Source organism: Rhipicephalus sanguineus, chromosome 4 (assembly GCF_013339695.2).
Source record: "Rhipicephalus sanguineus isolate Rsan-2018 chromosome 4, BIME_Rsan_1.4, whole genome shotgun sequence".
Taxonomy (NCBI): domain Eukaryota; kingdom Metazoa; phylum Arthropoda; class Arachnida; order Ixodida; family Ixodidae; genus Rhipicephalus; species Rhipicephalus sanguineus.
In genome coordinates, this window is record NC_051179.1 from 44947876 (window position 1) to 44965470 (window position 17595).

The window sequence follows — 17595 nt, forward strand, 5'->3', positions numbered from 1 at the left end:
ACGCAACTCACGAAGGCCGACGTCGAATTCAGGTGGGAAACGTCGCAAGTTCAGGCATTTCAAGAATTAAAACGACGCCTGCAGACGCCTCCGATACTTGCGCATTTCGACGAGCACGCCGATACGGAAATCCACACCGACGCAAGCAGCGTAGGACTCGGCGCCGTCCTTGTGCAGAAGACCGACGGATTGGAAAGGGTCATCAGTTATGCTAGCCGGTCGCTATCAAAGGCAGAAATCAACTATTCCACAACAGAAAAGGAGTGTCTGGCCATCATCTGGGCTACATCGAAGTTTCGCCCCTACATCTACGGCCGGCCCTTCAAAGTTGTGAGCGACCACCACGCCTTGTGTTGGCTAGCCAACTTGAAGGACCCTTCAGGTCGCCTCGCACGGTGGAGCCTAAGACTTCAAGAATTCGACATAACCGTCGTTTACAAATCCGGAAGAAAACACTCCGACGCCGACTGCTTGTCTCGTGCCCCCGTCGACGCACCGCCGCAGGACGACCACGACGATGACTGCTTCTTGGGAACCATAAGTGCCGACGACTTCGCTGAACGACAGCAAGCCGACCCAGAACTCAGGGGCCTCGTGGAATACCTCAAGGGCAGGACCGCCGTCGTTCCAAAAGTATTCAGGAGGGGATTGGCGTCATTTCTCTTGAAAAACGACGTCCTCGTAAAGAAGAACTTCTCTCCGGCCCGGCCGACTACCTCATCGTTGTACCTTCGGCACTGCGACCAGAGGTTCTGCAGGCCCTGCACGACGACCCGACGGCTGGCCACCTCGGCTTTTCCCGCACGCTCGCGAGGATACAGGAAAAATACTACTGGCCACGCCTTTCTGCCGACGTCGCCCACTACGTTAAGACTTGCCGAGATTGCCAGCGACGGAAGACACCGCCGACTAGGCCAGCGGGACTTCTGCAGCCAATCGAACCACCTCACCGGCCGTTCCAGCAAATCGGGATGGACCTACTGGGGCCGTTCCCGACGTCGACTTCCGGCAACAAGTGGATCGTCGTAGCAACTGACTACCTCACCCGCTACGCCGAGACAAAGGCCTTGCCCAAAGGCAGTGCCGCCGAGGTAGCCAAGTTCTTCGTGGAGAACATCGTCTTGCGTCATGGCGCCCCAGAGGTCCTCATCACAGACAGAGGTACCGCCTTTACTGCGGACCTAACTCAGGCGATCTTAAAATACAGCGAGACGAGCCACCGCCGCACCACCGCCTACCACCCGCAGACCAATGGCCTCACCGAGCGTCTAAATAAGACCATCGCCGACATGCTGGCCATGTACGTCGACGTTGAGCACAAGACGTGGGACGCCGTCCTTCCGTACGTGACCTTCGCCTACAACACGTCCGTCCAAGAAACGACGCAGATGACGCCGTACAAGTTGGTCTACGGAAGGAGCCCGGCGACGACACTGGACGCCATGCTACCGAATGTCACCGACGAAGAAAACCTCGACGCCGCCGCTTACTTACAACGTGCCGAGGAAGCTCGACAGCTCGCCCGCCTGCGCATCAAGACCCAGCAGCACACCGACAGCCGTCGCTACAATCTGCGACGACGCTTCGTGGAATACCAGCCTGGCGACCGCGTCTGGGTCTGGACGCCGATACGCCGGCGTGGCCTCAGCGAAAAACTCCTTCGGCGATACTTCGGACCCTACAAGGTTCTTCGACGTCTCGGCGCTCTTGACTACGAGGTCATCCCGGACGGCATTACTAACTCGCAGCGACGCCGCGCACGACCTGAAGTGGTCCATGTCGTGCGTCTTAAGCCGTTTTTTGCACGTTAGCGAATCTGGGGACTCTACTTTTACCTTTGTAATTTATTTATGTATGCACTTGTTTTATTTTCTCTCTTCTTTGTTCTTTCATAAACATCGGGACGATGCTTTTTTCAGAGGGGGGCAATGCCACGCCAACTTCTTGTCTTGTTTTGATGTATTCGGGTTTGACCGGCAGGGACGGTTATCAACGCTCGACGCTGTCCGCGAAGTAGTGTTCTAGAAGCGTCGCGATTGTAGTAGATCGGTTTGTTAAGATTGCGCCCCGCACGCGAATGTTCCAGTTTTGTCTAGAGATAACGCCGCCACCAGCGATATTGCTGGAAAGTTCGATAGCGCCTGTATAAAAGCCGACGCGCTTGATCGCTTGTCAGTTGATCGACGGACGACGCCCTGTTCGCCGCTATCATTGTACAGCGTGTATTGCTGTAGTTCTAGTTCTGATTTTCCGGCCACAAGTGCGGCCAAATAAACAGTTTCATCCTGCAAACGCCGACTGCTGTCTTCGTCGACGTCACGACCACGTGACAGTATTATATAAAACTATGGGGTTTTTGTCTTCAATATAAAGCGCATGCTCGTTCGCTGTTCATTTTCTCTCGATTAAAATAAATAAACGTAATACTATTCACTCGTATGCCTTACGCAGTGTTTTCATTTCACGAGAAGTCACGCTAAGTCTTGCCGCAATAAGTCTCCACGTTGTGATCCCTATCACCAAAGGGAACTGAACAGTGCGAGATACGAATGATAATGCATTTTGCTGGAGCAAAAAGCACTTCGTCATATCATGTGTTCTCAGTCCACATTTCGCGAGCAGCATTTTCGGAGCACTAGAGTTACTTCCTCGGTGTGTTTCACTGGTTTGCTTGGTGTTCTGCGGGTACCACTATAGATTGTGTACAGGTTAGGGACCAGGTCTCGAACATGTCGCAAAAAGTTTCTGACCGTGTCCCGCTGGCATAATATGCACAGGCTCACCGGTATCCGTGGCCAACCTGGAGCGGCTTCGGCAAAACATCGAAGCCGGAGAAGCCGCCAGCTACGGCATGACGACCACGGGCGCGGATTCTCTTTCAGCCTCGGTCGCTGCTCTCCTTCTCCAATCGCAGCTCAGTGAGTGACAGTTGGCTCCCATTGTGTGCCTTCGTCTATAAAGCGCCTACCACTGCATTCTCTTCGTCTATAACGCTTCAGCGTTACTCATCCCGATTCATATTGCGTCTGAACATAAAGAAAACAAAGTAGAGTCCTGTATTGAGCACATTGGAAACTGATCTTTTTCTTAAGCCCAACGTTTTCTCGGTTAGTTTGCTTGCTTGCTTTGCAAGACAGACGCGAAAGAGATGTAAGCTGTCTTGCGTCTGACACTGTCGCCTTCCTTTTTGTCCCCTCAGAATCGTCATTTTCATCGCCAGCCATAGATCAGCTTTCCATAGAACCTCATCGGACAAGCCAACTCTGCTCTCAGCTCAGGCCAAGGGCCCTGCAAAGTGAGTCGCCCTAGGGGGCGCCACTGTTATTTCTCCTTCTTGCAACATTTTCTTTCTTGCTGTCACGTCGTATTGCAGTATAGCATACACCTGAACCTAGTGAATCTTCGTTTCTTGTTTTTTTTTATTTAGCAATTGCGGTAAGGTCTCGTTCGCACGACAGACAGACAATGAACTTTATTTGATCCTGAGGAGCTTTCGCGGGAACCCCTATCGGGGGCCCGCGGAGGCCGCTGCCCGCGCACGAGAAGCTTTTTTTTAATCGCTAGCAAAAGGGGGGGGGGGTGTTCAACCAGCTTCTGTGTTCAACTTACGCTAGCTTGACGCAGAATTACGCGCGAGCAGTAATCATTGTTAAAGGAAACGCGCTGACGAGCTGTCTTCAATATTTCGAGTTTTAAAGTTCCTGCGATGCTTCCAGAAGTGCTGTCGATGCACTGTGCCAATATATAGCGAATAGACGGCATCACCTTCCGCATGCCGTCTGTATTAAGGCTAGAGGTTTACAGAGATTGCCAGCGAAAGGAATTCGCTGGTCCCTTGCTAATGTGCGGTCCCTTGAAAGAGGGTGGTGTTGACCGCAGCTTCCTTGCCCATTGCAGGGTCGACGGTGACGATGCAGGAGCTGGACGGCCTCATGGCCAAGTTGGAACAGGACAACCGCATCCTGGCAGAGCTGGACAAGAAGCGCTCCTGCCTTGGTAGGTGTTTCATAGGCACGCGTGCTTCCTTCAACGTTGTGCACCAAACAGTTTTTTCTTTTAATGGCGAAAATAGAGCATGCGGGTGGCTTTACAATTTTTAACGCTATGAGACTGAAAATCGAGCCAGCTTCGACGTTACATTTGAGGCGCAGCGATAATTACGTTCGCGGAACAAACATGTTAGAAATAAACTGACTAGAAAAATTCCAGCGATGTCAAACCATGATTTGCCTAGGGGTGAACCACGTACAAACGACATTGCTAAAAAGGCTACATAGACACCCTTCTTTCTTACCTCTGTACGCCTGCGTCTGTGCTGTCTCTGTGTGCGCACCTATCGCGGTAAGTAGCAAAAATAAAAGAAAAGAAACAAGCATCCTTTCTTGTTTATTGTATGGCTGCAGTAAAGAGCTTTATGCTCGATGAAACATGCAACTGTGCAGGAACCATAAATAAATGTCGAAATCAAAGCTTCGCGATATTTTTTTTTAGCAAGACAGTGGCGAAACATTAGTAAAACACTGTTTTCGTCGTCTTTCATTTGATCGCTCGTTGCCCCACTTTCCCTAACCGCCGTGTTTACACGACGCGCCCGGTCTAATCGCCCGAGTTTCTGTGTATAGAAAAGCAGCAGCGACAGCAACACGAAACAGGTATAATGAGAGCGGTTCCGCAACTTCCGAGAACGCTTTCGGCTTATCAGGAAAGTAAAATATAATAAAGATAAAGAGTTTTGTTTATCCCCAGTACTGCTCGTCCGTTCTCGTTAGACCACTTATTCTCGTCGATGCTTTCTTTTTCATGTAAACTACTGATGCTCGCGAAACCTCCAGCTTTGTTCAAACCTGGCACCAACTACAATCGAAATCCTGCAACACCCACCCCGCTCCTTTTTTCATCCTTTCCCATCGCCGTTAAATTATCCTTTGAATGTGGTGTGGGTTTTTGGTTTTGGGTCGAGTATGAAGGATTTCGTGTGTACATGCATTAAGCCTACGTTTTAGCTAGGCTGCGGAGCAATCTCGCTGCTCTCTCTGCTGTCTCAAAACGCTGCGTTGAAACTTCGCTTGCCTTAATGGGGAACCCTGCGCTTGTCCATGTTTACAGCCTTCATTTTGCCGATAAGAAAAGCAGATCTTAGTGTATATGACACAATTTACCTTTCTTTTTTCTTTTTTTTACTGTATATAATCTATCTATTTGAATATATTCATGGCAGGGATTCGCGCTCCTGACACACCGAAATGCAGCCACATTTGCTAAGGATGCGAACCCGCTACCTTGCTCTTAGCCGCTAAACCTTTTGTTTTAAGTTCGTTTCGAAAGCACACTCGCAGCTCTTGCGCCACTGCACCGTGTTAGGGAGACAGTCAACCGCGCCGCCTGCCGGTCGATGGAGCCGTAGCCGCCATTCGGTCATTCGTGCTTGATTTGTTGTTGTTGTTCTTCTTCTTTTCTTGTTTATATATTTTTTTGAGGAGGGTGGAAGTTATTGCTCGCTCCCATCTCCGTTTCTGGAACGTGTTTGTCGTTCCGCTCCACACTTCGCAGAAATTGAACCGAGTCCCGTCTCACGCGTGTCGCGTGCCATCTGCGTTCCCAACTCGTTTCACCTCGGCTTTCGCTTTTCCTTTTATTTATCCCGATGTTTTTTTTTTTTTCTACCGCTCGCCAGAAACGTCAACACGGCACTCTAGTTTGACGACGTGTGGGTGTGTGCGTGTACACGTGCTATTACCGTTACCGTACGTGTCGCCGCGTAGCCGTTACCGAAAGCCGCCGGGAAGTCGTTCAGCGTTCGCGGGTTTTCGCGCTCGAACCAATTGGTGTCACTGCGGCCCGCGACGCTGAACAATACAAGGACTCTAGAACACAAACACAGTGGTGTTGTGTTTGTGTGTTTCCATGTCTCTGTGAGCTTCGCTTGTCCTGACGTGAGCAGCATAAAATATGTCCAGCCCAGCCAACTTGCTCGTGCACTCTCGTCAACGCGTGTATCATGGAGGAAGTAAACAGACCGGTAGGGAGCGTCGCGTGATTCCACCAGCCTCGCCACGCCTGCCTCCTCGTACGCCGCTCCTCTCGACCGGTGCGCGGTGCCTCCTGGGCAGGATTAGGCCTCGCAGCGCCCGCAGCAGACGCAACAAAAACGAGCTGGCCAATAGGAGCAGGAGCGCTTGTCTATCACGCAACTAGGGCCTATTTATTCCTTAATTTTTTTTATGACTAGGTTCGACATAGTTACGTCACACTCCCTCCTAGTCTTTTTTGTTTCCTCATTAATGTGTGTATACGGATGGCACGACGAAACCCACTTAGTGGCGGTCAATGAAAAAACCGCTATCATAGTGTGTTCCTGGCTCAAGAGATACGTCGGCAAACTCACTCATGAGTCGAGTCACTTAAACTAATATCGAGCCCTGAGTCTGAGTGAGTTCGGCTGAGAAATATTTTGGTGAATGTGAGTCCGAGTGGGTCCGGTTGAGGAAATATTTTGGCAGTCGGAGTCCGTGAGTCCGGCTGAGAAATATCTTGGCGAGACTTAGTCAGAATGAGCCCTAGGCGATCAATATACTTCTTGAATGAGTCATAGTGAGCTCCATTTATTTTGCCAACCTATGGTTCGGGATAGGGTTAATGTCAATAAGTGAAATTGTTCGTGTATGATGTCCACAGGAAGACCTATATACTAGCTTTTGATAGTCGCGGTTGTTAGTTATAGTTATGTGACGCTTTAGCTTTTTGCTCTGGCGGCAGTGCACCATGTCGCCGCCGGCTGTGCCATTTGCAGCCGCATCTCTGTGTATGTATGCCGTAGTCGTACCGGTGTAACCGACGTGGACCAGTGCCAAAGAGCGTCAAGTACACGTAGCACAAGCAACTCATGACCAAGATATCAGGGCACTCGGTTGCCTTGATGGCGCTTTACTCCTTGTCGCGGACCGATGAGCATTGGTTTCGTACCAGAAATTTCACCGTTCACATGTGCACATTTTGCATTTATTGTCTCGAATAGCCAAGTTTTTCATTTTCCCTCGCTTCAACGAAGAACACTAGCTGTCCTATTGAAGCCGCTCAAGGTGTCCAGAACCATAATTCGTTCAATTCCCAATTATTTTCGTTCAATCCCATCCCAGACTCTGCATGGAACTTTGCTTTATCAGAGCAGGAGAACAAGTACAAGCACGCGGTATAGAGTCAATTATTGCTTGGCTTAATTTATTGATATGTATATCGGCAATGTGACTGACAGATTTTGATGACTTTGGTAATTTGAAACTATGATTGATTGGTTGAAACAAGGATTGACTGACTGGACAAAATGTAAGGACATGCTTATTGGTTCATTGCTTCATGCAAAAAAAAAAAACAGACACAACAAAGGCTGCAGGACAAGGCCTATTCCTGTTAAGATCTTGTTTACTGAATATTGTTTTAGGTTTATTTGATTGATTGATTGATTGATTGATTGATTGATTGATTGATTGATTGATTGATTGATTGATTGATTGATTGATTGATTGATTGATTGATTGATTGATTGATTGATTGCACTAACGGTTACATCAGTTGATTCCGACAAAACTGAAAACGCTGGCAATGTTTGCTGGTGGCGCCAGGATCGTCGTGTGGCCTGCTTCCGTCTCGGCTCTGCGGGCCATCCACGTCGGCGGCGCTGAGCACGTCCCTGAGCAGCACCCTGAGCCTGAGTGGCGGCGGCACCGCGGTCACCTCGCTGGCCCCCGTGGCGGCGTCGCGCAGCAGCCTGGCGCACCGCAACGCCAGCTTGACGCTGCCGTCGCTGCCGCCCAACGGCATCGTCCACTCGGCGGCCGTCTCCACGGCCATCCAGCAGCAGCAGCAGCAACTGCAGCAACAGCAGCTTCAGCTACAGCATCTACTGCAGCAGCAGCAGAGCCAGCCGCCCGTCACACCGACGCCACGGCTTCACATCGACGCGCAGACGGCACAAGGTGAGCGCACATATCCAGGTGTCATTACCTGCTCGTCGGGCGTTAGTGACAAGAGCACACTGTCCCATGGCGAGCCCAGAGGGCAATTGCTGATAACAGCGCTAGCGCGATCTCTACGTCACGAGACAAAGGGGCAAAATGATTGGCGGGAAGTGCCGCCGCCGAGTATCACGAGACATGTGAAAGAGGAATCGGCGGTAGCGAGGATTTGAGGGTAACCTGTGGCAAGGAGCGAGGGGCGCCGAAAATTGTTGTTATACTTGTAGTTTTGTCTGCGAACGCGATTCGCCACAACCCAGCAATATACAGGTTTTCTCTAAGAAAATATACTCGTACAGTGAAGCCGAACGCGGGAAAATACAAAATGGTTAAGTAAAGAAGATGGCATTTAAGGGCTCGTTTTTCTTTGTTAGACACAATATTAACGAGAACTAACAGACAATAATGCCAAAATGACAAAATGCACATATATACCCTATAAAGTGGACGGGGGGATGAACGCCGCCGTAGCTCAGTGGTAAGCATCGGACGCGTTATTCGAAGGTCGCAGGCTCGGTCCCTGCCGGCGGCAACTTAGCTTTTCGTCCACTTTACGACCGTCACATTTATATCCCAGTTATTACAAATAACATCTCCTATACTTTCCTTGGCATTATTGTCTGTTAGTTCTCATTAAAATGGTTAAGTGCAATACGATTTTGTTAAGTACAAAATGGTTAAGTGGAGTACAATTCAGCGTGGGTTCAATAGCTAGAGGAAAGGCAGTGAGGTCAACATAGTATAACTAATGTGGAGTAGTTAACACCTCGGGTGGCGTAGAAACTAGTCTCCTATACCTTTCAAAGGTTGGCTCTTCAATCGGTGCTGCAAGGCGACAGTCAAAGCGCTAACGCCAGGAGCAAGGCCGGCCGATGACGTAATGGTGGAAGAGCACGCTTCATCCTAGAGTATACATAAAACGATTCCGGCGTGACGTACGAGTGAAGCGGACAAGGGTGCTCCTTGGAGCGGGTAGGGTATTAAATAAACGAAATCGAAAGGCCGAGACTGTGCACTAATCTAATTGCTCGCAATCGTTCTTTCTTTGTGTCCATGTCAGTACATCCTGCTATAAATCATTATTCTATACGAATTCGACAATTTTACTGTTATTCTGCTTGCTGCCGTTGCATTTCTTTTTATTACATTTCAAAAAAATATGTATAGAGATGGAAACTCATTTTACCACATCTGCATCCACGTTGCTGTGTAATACATTTTCTTTTATTTCCATATCTTTGCAAAGTGCCTAGACTTAAGTTAAGCTGTCATGTACCTATGGCAGTGCTGCACACTGTCGAATCCGCCTTTTCAATTTTTCTGTGCTTTCCTCTGCCGTTTTTGTAGGCATTTGCATAGGCGTGCGCACAGGGGCGGCAGGGGGGGGGGGGGGCCGCCCCCCCCTAATAACTTTTCTCGAAAGGTTTCGAAAAAATAATTTTAGAGCGCTTGTCATCTTTCGTAGACTGCCATAATCTTATGCATCCGGCGCAATTTGGTTTCCGTAAGAAGAAGTCCACCGAGCTTGCCCTCCTTGAACAGAAAGAATTTATATTAGAGAAATTTGAATGTGAGGAAATGGTGCTGGGTATGTTCTTAGATTTTTCAAAGGCATTCGACCTTGTTAACCATAGCATTTTGTTGAGAAAGTTGGAAACTTATGGCATTAGAGGCATAGCCCATTCATTAATTTCATCATATTTGAAACATAGAAGTCAATCAGTAATTGTTGCGGGAGAAAGATCGGATGAAAAACCGGTCAGATGTGGTGTTCCCCAGGGAAGTATCCTAGTACCATTTTTATTTTTACTTTATATTAACGAAATTCCTACGATCGATGATACAGCCAAATTCATTATATACGCAGATGACACCAGTCTATTTTTTTCAGGGAACTCAGAAACACACCTAATTAATAAAGGTAATGAAGCGCTATCAAAAATAAGTTACTGGACGACTCAAAACCACTTAAAAATTAACATTAGCAAAACTAAGGCAATATTGTTTCGACCGCGGAACAAGAATGTTCAACTAGCACCATTAACGTTAAATAATGCAGAAATTGAGTTCGTACCATCAATAAAAACTTTAGGCGTCTATTTCAACGAGCACATGACATGGGATGACCACATAAATTACCTAATTAGCAAACTATTGCTACATGCATACTGCCAGCCCCTTGCACCATGCGCGTGTGCGCCGGACGAAGAGAAGGAAGATCTCTCTCTGCTCGGGCTCTTGGCTGAACCGGTCAATCCCCCTTTGTGGGTAAGAGCCACTAGAAGAGGATCAAGCAAGCAAGCAAACCGGTCAGCGCTGCTACCACTCCTGTAAATATATCGTGTAGATAGTCTACGGACTACAGTCTACCGAGTCGTCATTCACGTAACATATTTGGTGGAGGTGGAACGTTCCCCGTCCTCACCACGAAGCTTCGCAGCGGCCTCACCGTCCAGTCTCCGGCCATGGCTACCACTGACAACAGCTCGTATGTGTCTCCAGCTGCGGCGCCCACCACAACGTACCTTACGGTGTCCCACCCCCGCGACCCCGGTACATTTTCCGCCCAAGCTGGCCTTGACGTTGACTACTGGCTCAGCATGTACGAGCGTGTTAGCCAAACTCACCGATGGGACCCCACCATGATGCTTGCCAACGTAATCTTCTACTTGGGAGGCACGCCGCGTGTCTGGTTCGAGACCCATGAGACCGAGCTCACCAGCTGGGACATTTTCAAGGAGCGACTACGCGACATCTTTGGGGACCCGTCCGGTCGTCAAATGACAGCACGAAAAGAGCTTGCCACCCGTGTCCAGTCATCGACCGAGTCGTACGTCTCGTACATTCAGGACGTACTCGCGCTGTGCCGAAAAGTGGACGAACAAATGTCCGAGGTTGACAAGGTGGGCCACGTACTTAAAGGCATCGCGGACGACGCCTTCAATTTGCTCGTCTATACAAATGTGTCGACCATCGACCTCATCATTAAGGAATGCCGCCGCTTCGAAAGGGCGAAAAGCCGCCGCGTACTGCCTCAATTCGCTCGGCTACCGAACACGGCTGTCACATCAACGTGCTCCGATCTCGGCGCCACACCACCCTTTGAGGAGAATGTGACGCGCATCGTTCGACGGGAGCTTGAAGCCGCAAGTCCAGCGCCCTTCCACACACCTCCCTTTGACCAAGCCGCTGCCCAAGCACCCCCCACGGTCTCTGTTATCCAGGCCGTCGTGCGGCAAGAAATTGCCAATCTCGGTTTCCCTGTCGCCTGCTCCGTCTCTCGACCCGAATACCGACCGACGCCAACGAGTGCACCCCGCAACGACTCCTATTTTCCTCCAAGATCCCGCAACCCATCGGAATGGAGAACACCCGACGACAAGCCCATCTGCTTCCGCTGCCACCGGGTGGGTCACGTCTCCCGTCACTGCCGCACCACCTGGACGCCGCCTTATTGGGGCCAATTCTCGTCGCCTTCTCGCCCATACGCTGCACCTCACCGGTATTCGCCCAGCCGTACGTACGCTGCCTCTGACGCACCCAACAGCCGCCCTACTGCTCGGTCACCGTCGCCCCAACGCCGTCGTTCCCCGTCGCCTCAACCACGCCGCTATTCCTCGCCGCCGAACTACGTCTCGTCCCGGACGGAAAACTAGGTCGTGCAGCTCCTGGAGGTAGTGCTGCATCATTTTCGTCTGAACCAAATCCTCCGTTGACGCTCCCTACGAACACGAACTTAATTGATCTGCAAGTGGACGGTATTTCTATGACAGCGTTAATTGATACTGGAGCTCAGGTGTCTATCATCAGTGCGCATCTCTGCCGTCGACTTAAGAAAGTACTCACACCTGCTACAACTAAAGCCGTACGCGTCGCCGATGGCGGTACTGTTGCCGTCACAGGAATGTGTACCGCTCGAATAAGCATTGCCGGCCGCCACGTTCCCATCCTCTTTACCGTGCTCACCAGTTGCCCTCACGACCTCATCTTAGGGATGGACTTCCTCTCGACACATTCTGCCCTGATTGACTGTTCTGCTGGTACTCTTTGCTTGGAACTTCCTCTTCTGCCCGATACTAGCCCCAAGCTCCAGAACAGCCTTTGTACCACAGAATTTATTCGCATGCCGCCTAAAGCCCTGACATTCGTCGAATTGGCAACGTCTTCACCGGTGCTTGACGGGGACTACGTCGTCACGCCTATTGCTGATGTCCTTCTGGCGCGCGACATCACTGTACCACACTGCGTTGTCACCGTAGCCGCTAACCGGATACATCTCCCTGTTGTAAATTTCGGCTTCACGAAGCAAGTGCTACCCCAAGGCATCTCAGTCGCCACGCTCCGATCAATATCAGATGACCACGTCACCATTTTCGCTGCCGACGTGTGCTCAGATGTTCCTTGTCGCCCGCCGGATACCACACGCCTCGACATGAAATTACGTCACATGATCGCCCCGGACCTCGAACCTGAGCAATCAGCCGCTCTAAGCCGCCTTTTGGCTTCTTACCGCGACATCTTTGACGTCGATAATCGACCACTAGGCCAGACTTCTCTTGTAAAGCACCGCATAAACACCGGTGATTCTCTTCCCATTCACCGCCGACCATATCGGGTGTCTGCCGCAGAGCGCACGGTCATTCAACAAGAAGTGAACAAGATGCTAGCCAGAGGCATTATTGAACCCTCATCGAGCCCTTGGGCGTCTCCCGTCGTGCTGGTTAAAAAGAAAGACGACACGTGGCGCTTCTGCGTTGATTACCGCCATCTTAATCGAATTACGAAAAAGGACGTTTACCCTTTGCCCCGAATTGACGACGCTCTTGATTGCCTACACGGCGCGCGCTACTTTTCTTCAATAGACCTACGCTCTGGCTACTGGCAGATTGCTATGGACGAGAAAGACCAAGAAAAGACTGCGTTTGTAACTCCCGATGGCCTCTACCACTTCAAGGTTATGCCGTTCGGTCTGTGCAACGCCCCAGCCACGTTCGAGCGTATGATGGACTCTCTGCTACAAGGATTCAAATGGACAACCTGCCTTTGTTACCTCGACGATGTCCTTGTATATTCGCCTACATTTGAAACCCACCTTCGGCGTTTGGCAGCTATTCTTGACGTTTTCCGCAAAGCTGGCCTCCAATTGAATTCGTCGAAGTGCCACTTCGGTCGCCGGCAGATTACAGTCTTGGGCCACCTCGTCGATGCTTCAGGTGTGCAGCCGGACCCAGAGAAAATTCGTGCAGTCACGAGTTTTCCTGTACCCCAATCAGCCAAAGACGTCCGGAGTTTTGTGGGACTCTGTTCCTACTTCAGAAGGTTCGTGGAAAATTTTGCAACAATCGCTCGACCACTCACTGAACTTCTGAAGAAAGACGTGCCTTTTACGTGGGGTCCCGCTCAAACCGCCGCTTTTTCTCGCCTCGTCACACTTTTGACAACGCCGCCTATATTGGCCCACTTTGATCCATCCGCTGCGACGGAGGTCCGAACCGATGCTAGTGGTCACGGGATCGGAGCCGTCCTAGCCCAACGACAACAGGGACACAACCGCGTTATCGCGTACGCCAGCCGCCTCCTTACAGCTGCCGAGCGCAACTATTCCATTACAGAGCGTGAATGCCTTGCTCTTGTCTGGGCAGTCTTGAAGTTCCGCCCATATTTATATGGCTCGCACTTTTCTGTAATAACGGACCATCATGCGCTCTGTTGGCTTTCCTCACTAAAGGATCCTACTGGCCGTCTTGGTCGCTGGGCTCTGCGACTCCAAGAATATAGCTACACAGTGACGTACAAGTCGGGCCGCCTACACCAGGACGCAGACTGCCTGTCTCGCTACCCGGTCGATGAATCGAGCACCATCTCTGACACCGACGCCGACGCTTGCGTCTTTTCGCTTTCCTTACTAACAAACATCGGCGACGAGCAACGCCGTGATGCGTCCTTGCGTACTATCATCGAACGCCTAGAATCATCGTCTACCGACCGGTCCCATCGCTCGTTCGTCCTCCAAGATGGTGCACTCTACCGCCACAGTTTTCACCCAGATGGACCAGCCCTGCTGCTTGTTATTCCGAAACACCTCCGCTCGGCTGTCCTTCACGAACTTCATGACCTTCCAACGGCCGGTCACCTTGGTGTATCGCGCACTTACGACCGCATCCGCCGACGCTTCTTTTGGCCAGGGCTTGCACGCTCCGTCAGAAGATATGTTGCGGCGTGTGAGAAATGTCAACGCCGCAAAACACCATCGACGCTTCCCGCCGGGTGCCTTCAACCCCTTGACATTTCGTCAGAACCGTTCTTTCGCGTTGGCTTAGACCTACTTGGCCCGTTTCCCGTGTCTTCCTCTGGCAACAGGTGGATAGCTGTGGCCACAGACTACGCCACGCGCTACGCCATCACACGAGCTCTTCCAACAAGCTGCGCCACCGATGTCGCCGACTTCCTCCTACACGACGTGATTTTGCAACATGGAGCTCCACGCCAGCTGCTTACGGACCGTGGCCGCACATTTCTGTCGAAGGTCATAGCCGACATTCTGCGGTCATGTGAAACGAGGCACAAGCTTACTACGTCCTACCATCCGCAGACAAATGGCCTCACGGAGCGTCTCAATCGAACACTTACAGACATGCTTGCGAAGTATGTTTCCTCCGACCACTCCGACTGGGACCTTGCTTTGCCATACGTGACATTTGCGTACAATTCTTCGCGCCACGACACTGCTGGTTACTCTCCATTTTTTCTGTTGTTCGGCCGACAACCAACGTTGCCCCTGGACATCACCATCCCGTTTCCCGCAGTACCGCCCAGTGAATATGCCCTTGACGCTATCACCAGGGCTGCCCATGCACGTGAAACCGCCCGCACTCGCCTTTTGACTTCCCAAGAAAACCAACGGCGGTTGTACGATCGCAGACACCGAGACGTACACTTCTCGCCCGGTTCCTTGGTCCTGCTGTGGTCGCCCACCCGTCACGTTGGGATGTCGGAAAAACTGATGTCTCGATACACAGGTCCATACAGAGTCGTTCGTGCGGTTACCCTGGTAACTTATGAAATCGCTCCTGTCGCCTCGTCGCCTTCATCTTCCACACCGGCCAGCGATATCGTACATGTCGCACGCTTGAAGCCCTACCACTCTCCCAGTGAAGTTGACATCTGATGCGCCGAGACGGCGCTTCTGCCGCCGGGGATTATGCTACATGCATACTGCCAGCCCCTTGCACCATGTGCGTGTGCGCCGGACGAAGAGAAGGAAGATCTCTCTCTGCTCGGGCTCTTGGCTGAACCGGTCAGCGCTGCTACCACTCCTGTAAATATATCGTGTAGATAGTCTACGGACTACAGTCTACCGAGTCGTCATTCACGTAACACTATCTAGTACAATAGGTGTGATGCGCCGTGTCTCTTTTGAATGCCCTGTAAGCATCAACATGTTCTTATATAATGCTCTGTTCGTACCAATACTTAATTATGGATTGCTAGTTTGGGGTACTACAACAAAAGAAAACATTGACAAGCTCGCAGTGTTACAAAAACGCGTGATTCGGTCAGCATGCAAGGTTTCATACCTCTCACACACCAGTGACCTCTTTATAAAACGCAACATTGTCCCGGTAAAGTCAATGTTTAACTATAATCTATGTCGGCAGTATAAATCTAGCTTAATGAAAAAAACTAGTACACTACAAACGCTAGCAGGATTACAGGCTACCCTACTAAAGTATAATATACGCAAACCTGAAGAATGGCAAATTAAGAAATGTCGCACTAACTATGGTCAACAAATGCTTCGGTTCACGCTCCCAGCTTTATTAAATAGAATCAGTAAAGAGCAGCTTTTTAACATCCGGGAAACATCATTTAAAGAACTACGGAGAATTTTCACCACAATATGCTTATCATAAATATGCCTCATAAATAACGCCGTCTTTTTCTTTTTCGTATTTCGCTGTTTCTGAAAAGAAATTCATTTTTTATTATGTTTTCTTTATTATGTCTATAAAAGCACGTTACTTCTTTTTTTTTTTTTGTATGAAGGATAGTCTTGTACAATATGTTATGTGTACATATTTTTTTTTTGCATGAAGGATATTCATGTACAATATATTATGTGTACATTTCATTTTCCTGTTCTTTTTTTTTTTCGTTCGTTACCACCTCTTACGCTGTAGCACGTGTAGGGTGGCCAGGACACCCTCAAGCTGATTGTATCAGCTTTTTCCCCTGGTCTCCCACAACATTGTGTTGTAAATAAATAAATAAATGAAAATGAAATGAAATAATAACCTAAAAGGGGGGCCGCAATATATGCCCCATACATTGACCCCCCCCCCCCCCCTAGTCACCTAAGAGGGGGGGGGGGGCAAAATCTGCCTCGTACATTAACTTACAGGGGGGGGGGCTCTGCGATGAACCTTCGCCCCCCTTGATGGGGAACCCTGCGCACGCCTATGGGCATTTGGTAGGGGGCAAGGCGAGCGGTATCGCCAGAACCTAAGGCTTAAGGATCCAGGGGCGTTTCGCGACTCTTTTTGCTAAGGGAAGGACGCATGCGCCGTGGCATCGTGAAAGAGGCGGATTGTAACAGAAGAGACTGGGCTTAGTCAAGCTGCCGTAATGCAGCTTTTTCCCGCCAGCCCATTTCTCTTTGCTGAGATGAAATAAAGGTTTTTCCTATTTTATTTTATTCTCCTAACTGAGACTCGTCTCTCTTCTCGTTCTGATCAGCGCTGGCCGTGGCCTCGAGCCAGCAGCACAACCAGCAGCCGTTGGCCACGCCACCGCAGCAGCAGCTCTCGGCCCAGCATCAGCATCAGCAGCAGGTCGAGGAAGACCCCCTGGGCGTGGACTCGGTCGAGTTCCTCGACCTTCCGGGCCGGGGCCGCTGTCGCGTCTACGTGGCCCGATACAGCTACGACCCGCTCAAGCAGTCGCCCAACGAGCACCCCGAGGCCGAACTGTTCCTCTCCGCCGGCGATTACATACTCATCTTCGGAGAGATGGACGAGGCGAGTCAGCCCTTCTCTACGCTCTCAAACATTGGCTTCTTGTCGGTGCTAGTTGGTATACAACATGTCGTCTCAGGGGCCGACCTCTTGCTGGGCTAGTAAATTAAACAGGTCGTCTGAAAGGTTTACTTCTTGTTCGGCTAGACAATGAAACATGTAGGCTGGATCATAGAGTTTCCTAAAGTTAACTATAGGGTACTCTGGCGCTGCGATCGTCCAGCCACCATCGGAATGATGGGTAGTACAAGGATTTGACTAGTCTTCGTGATTGCGGGCTTCAAACGCACTTGTGGCTTTGTTTATTACTATGTTTTGGTTTTCTTTCGGATAAAAGAATAGACCGTTGTGAACTTCGTGACGAGATTTGAATTGGTAAGTCTAAAAAAGTTAAAGTGGTGAAGTGGAACTGCTGACTTTCGCTGAACTTTGTTTTGCGACAAAGCGGCTACAGGCGACGCGGAGCCAAACAGAGCCGAAAGAACGAAGTTTAGACAAATCCGTGTACTACCCATCATTCCCATGCTGGCTGAAACGTCATGCGTTTCAGCTCCCATAGACACTAGCGC

General features: G+C 50.2%; 1 protein-coding gene across 1 annotated transcript in view; it reads left to right on the forward strand.

Moving 5' to 3' along the window:
* The window catches only part of LOC119389878 (peripheral-type benzodiazepine receptor-associated protein 1-like), a 424634-nt gene that overhangs the window by 335952 nt on the left and 71087 nt on the right, over window positions 1-17595 (forward strand). The window contains 5 exon segments of the mRNA XM_037657292.2: window positions 2778-2918; window positions 3200-3295; window positions 3898-3996; window positions 7620-7973; window positions 16749-17029. Of these exon segments, the coding sequence (XP_037513220.2) occupies window positions 2778-2918; window positions 3200-3295; window positions 3898-3996; window positions 7620-7973; window positions 16749-17029 (971 nt within the window).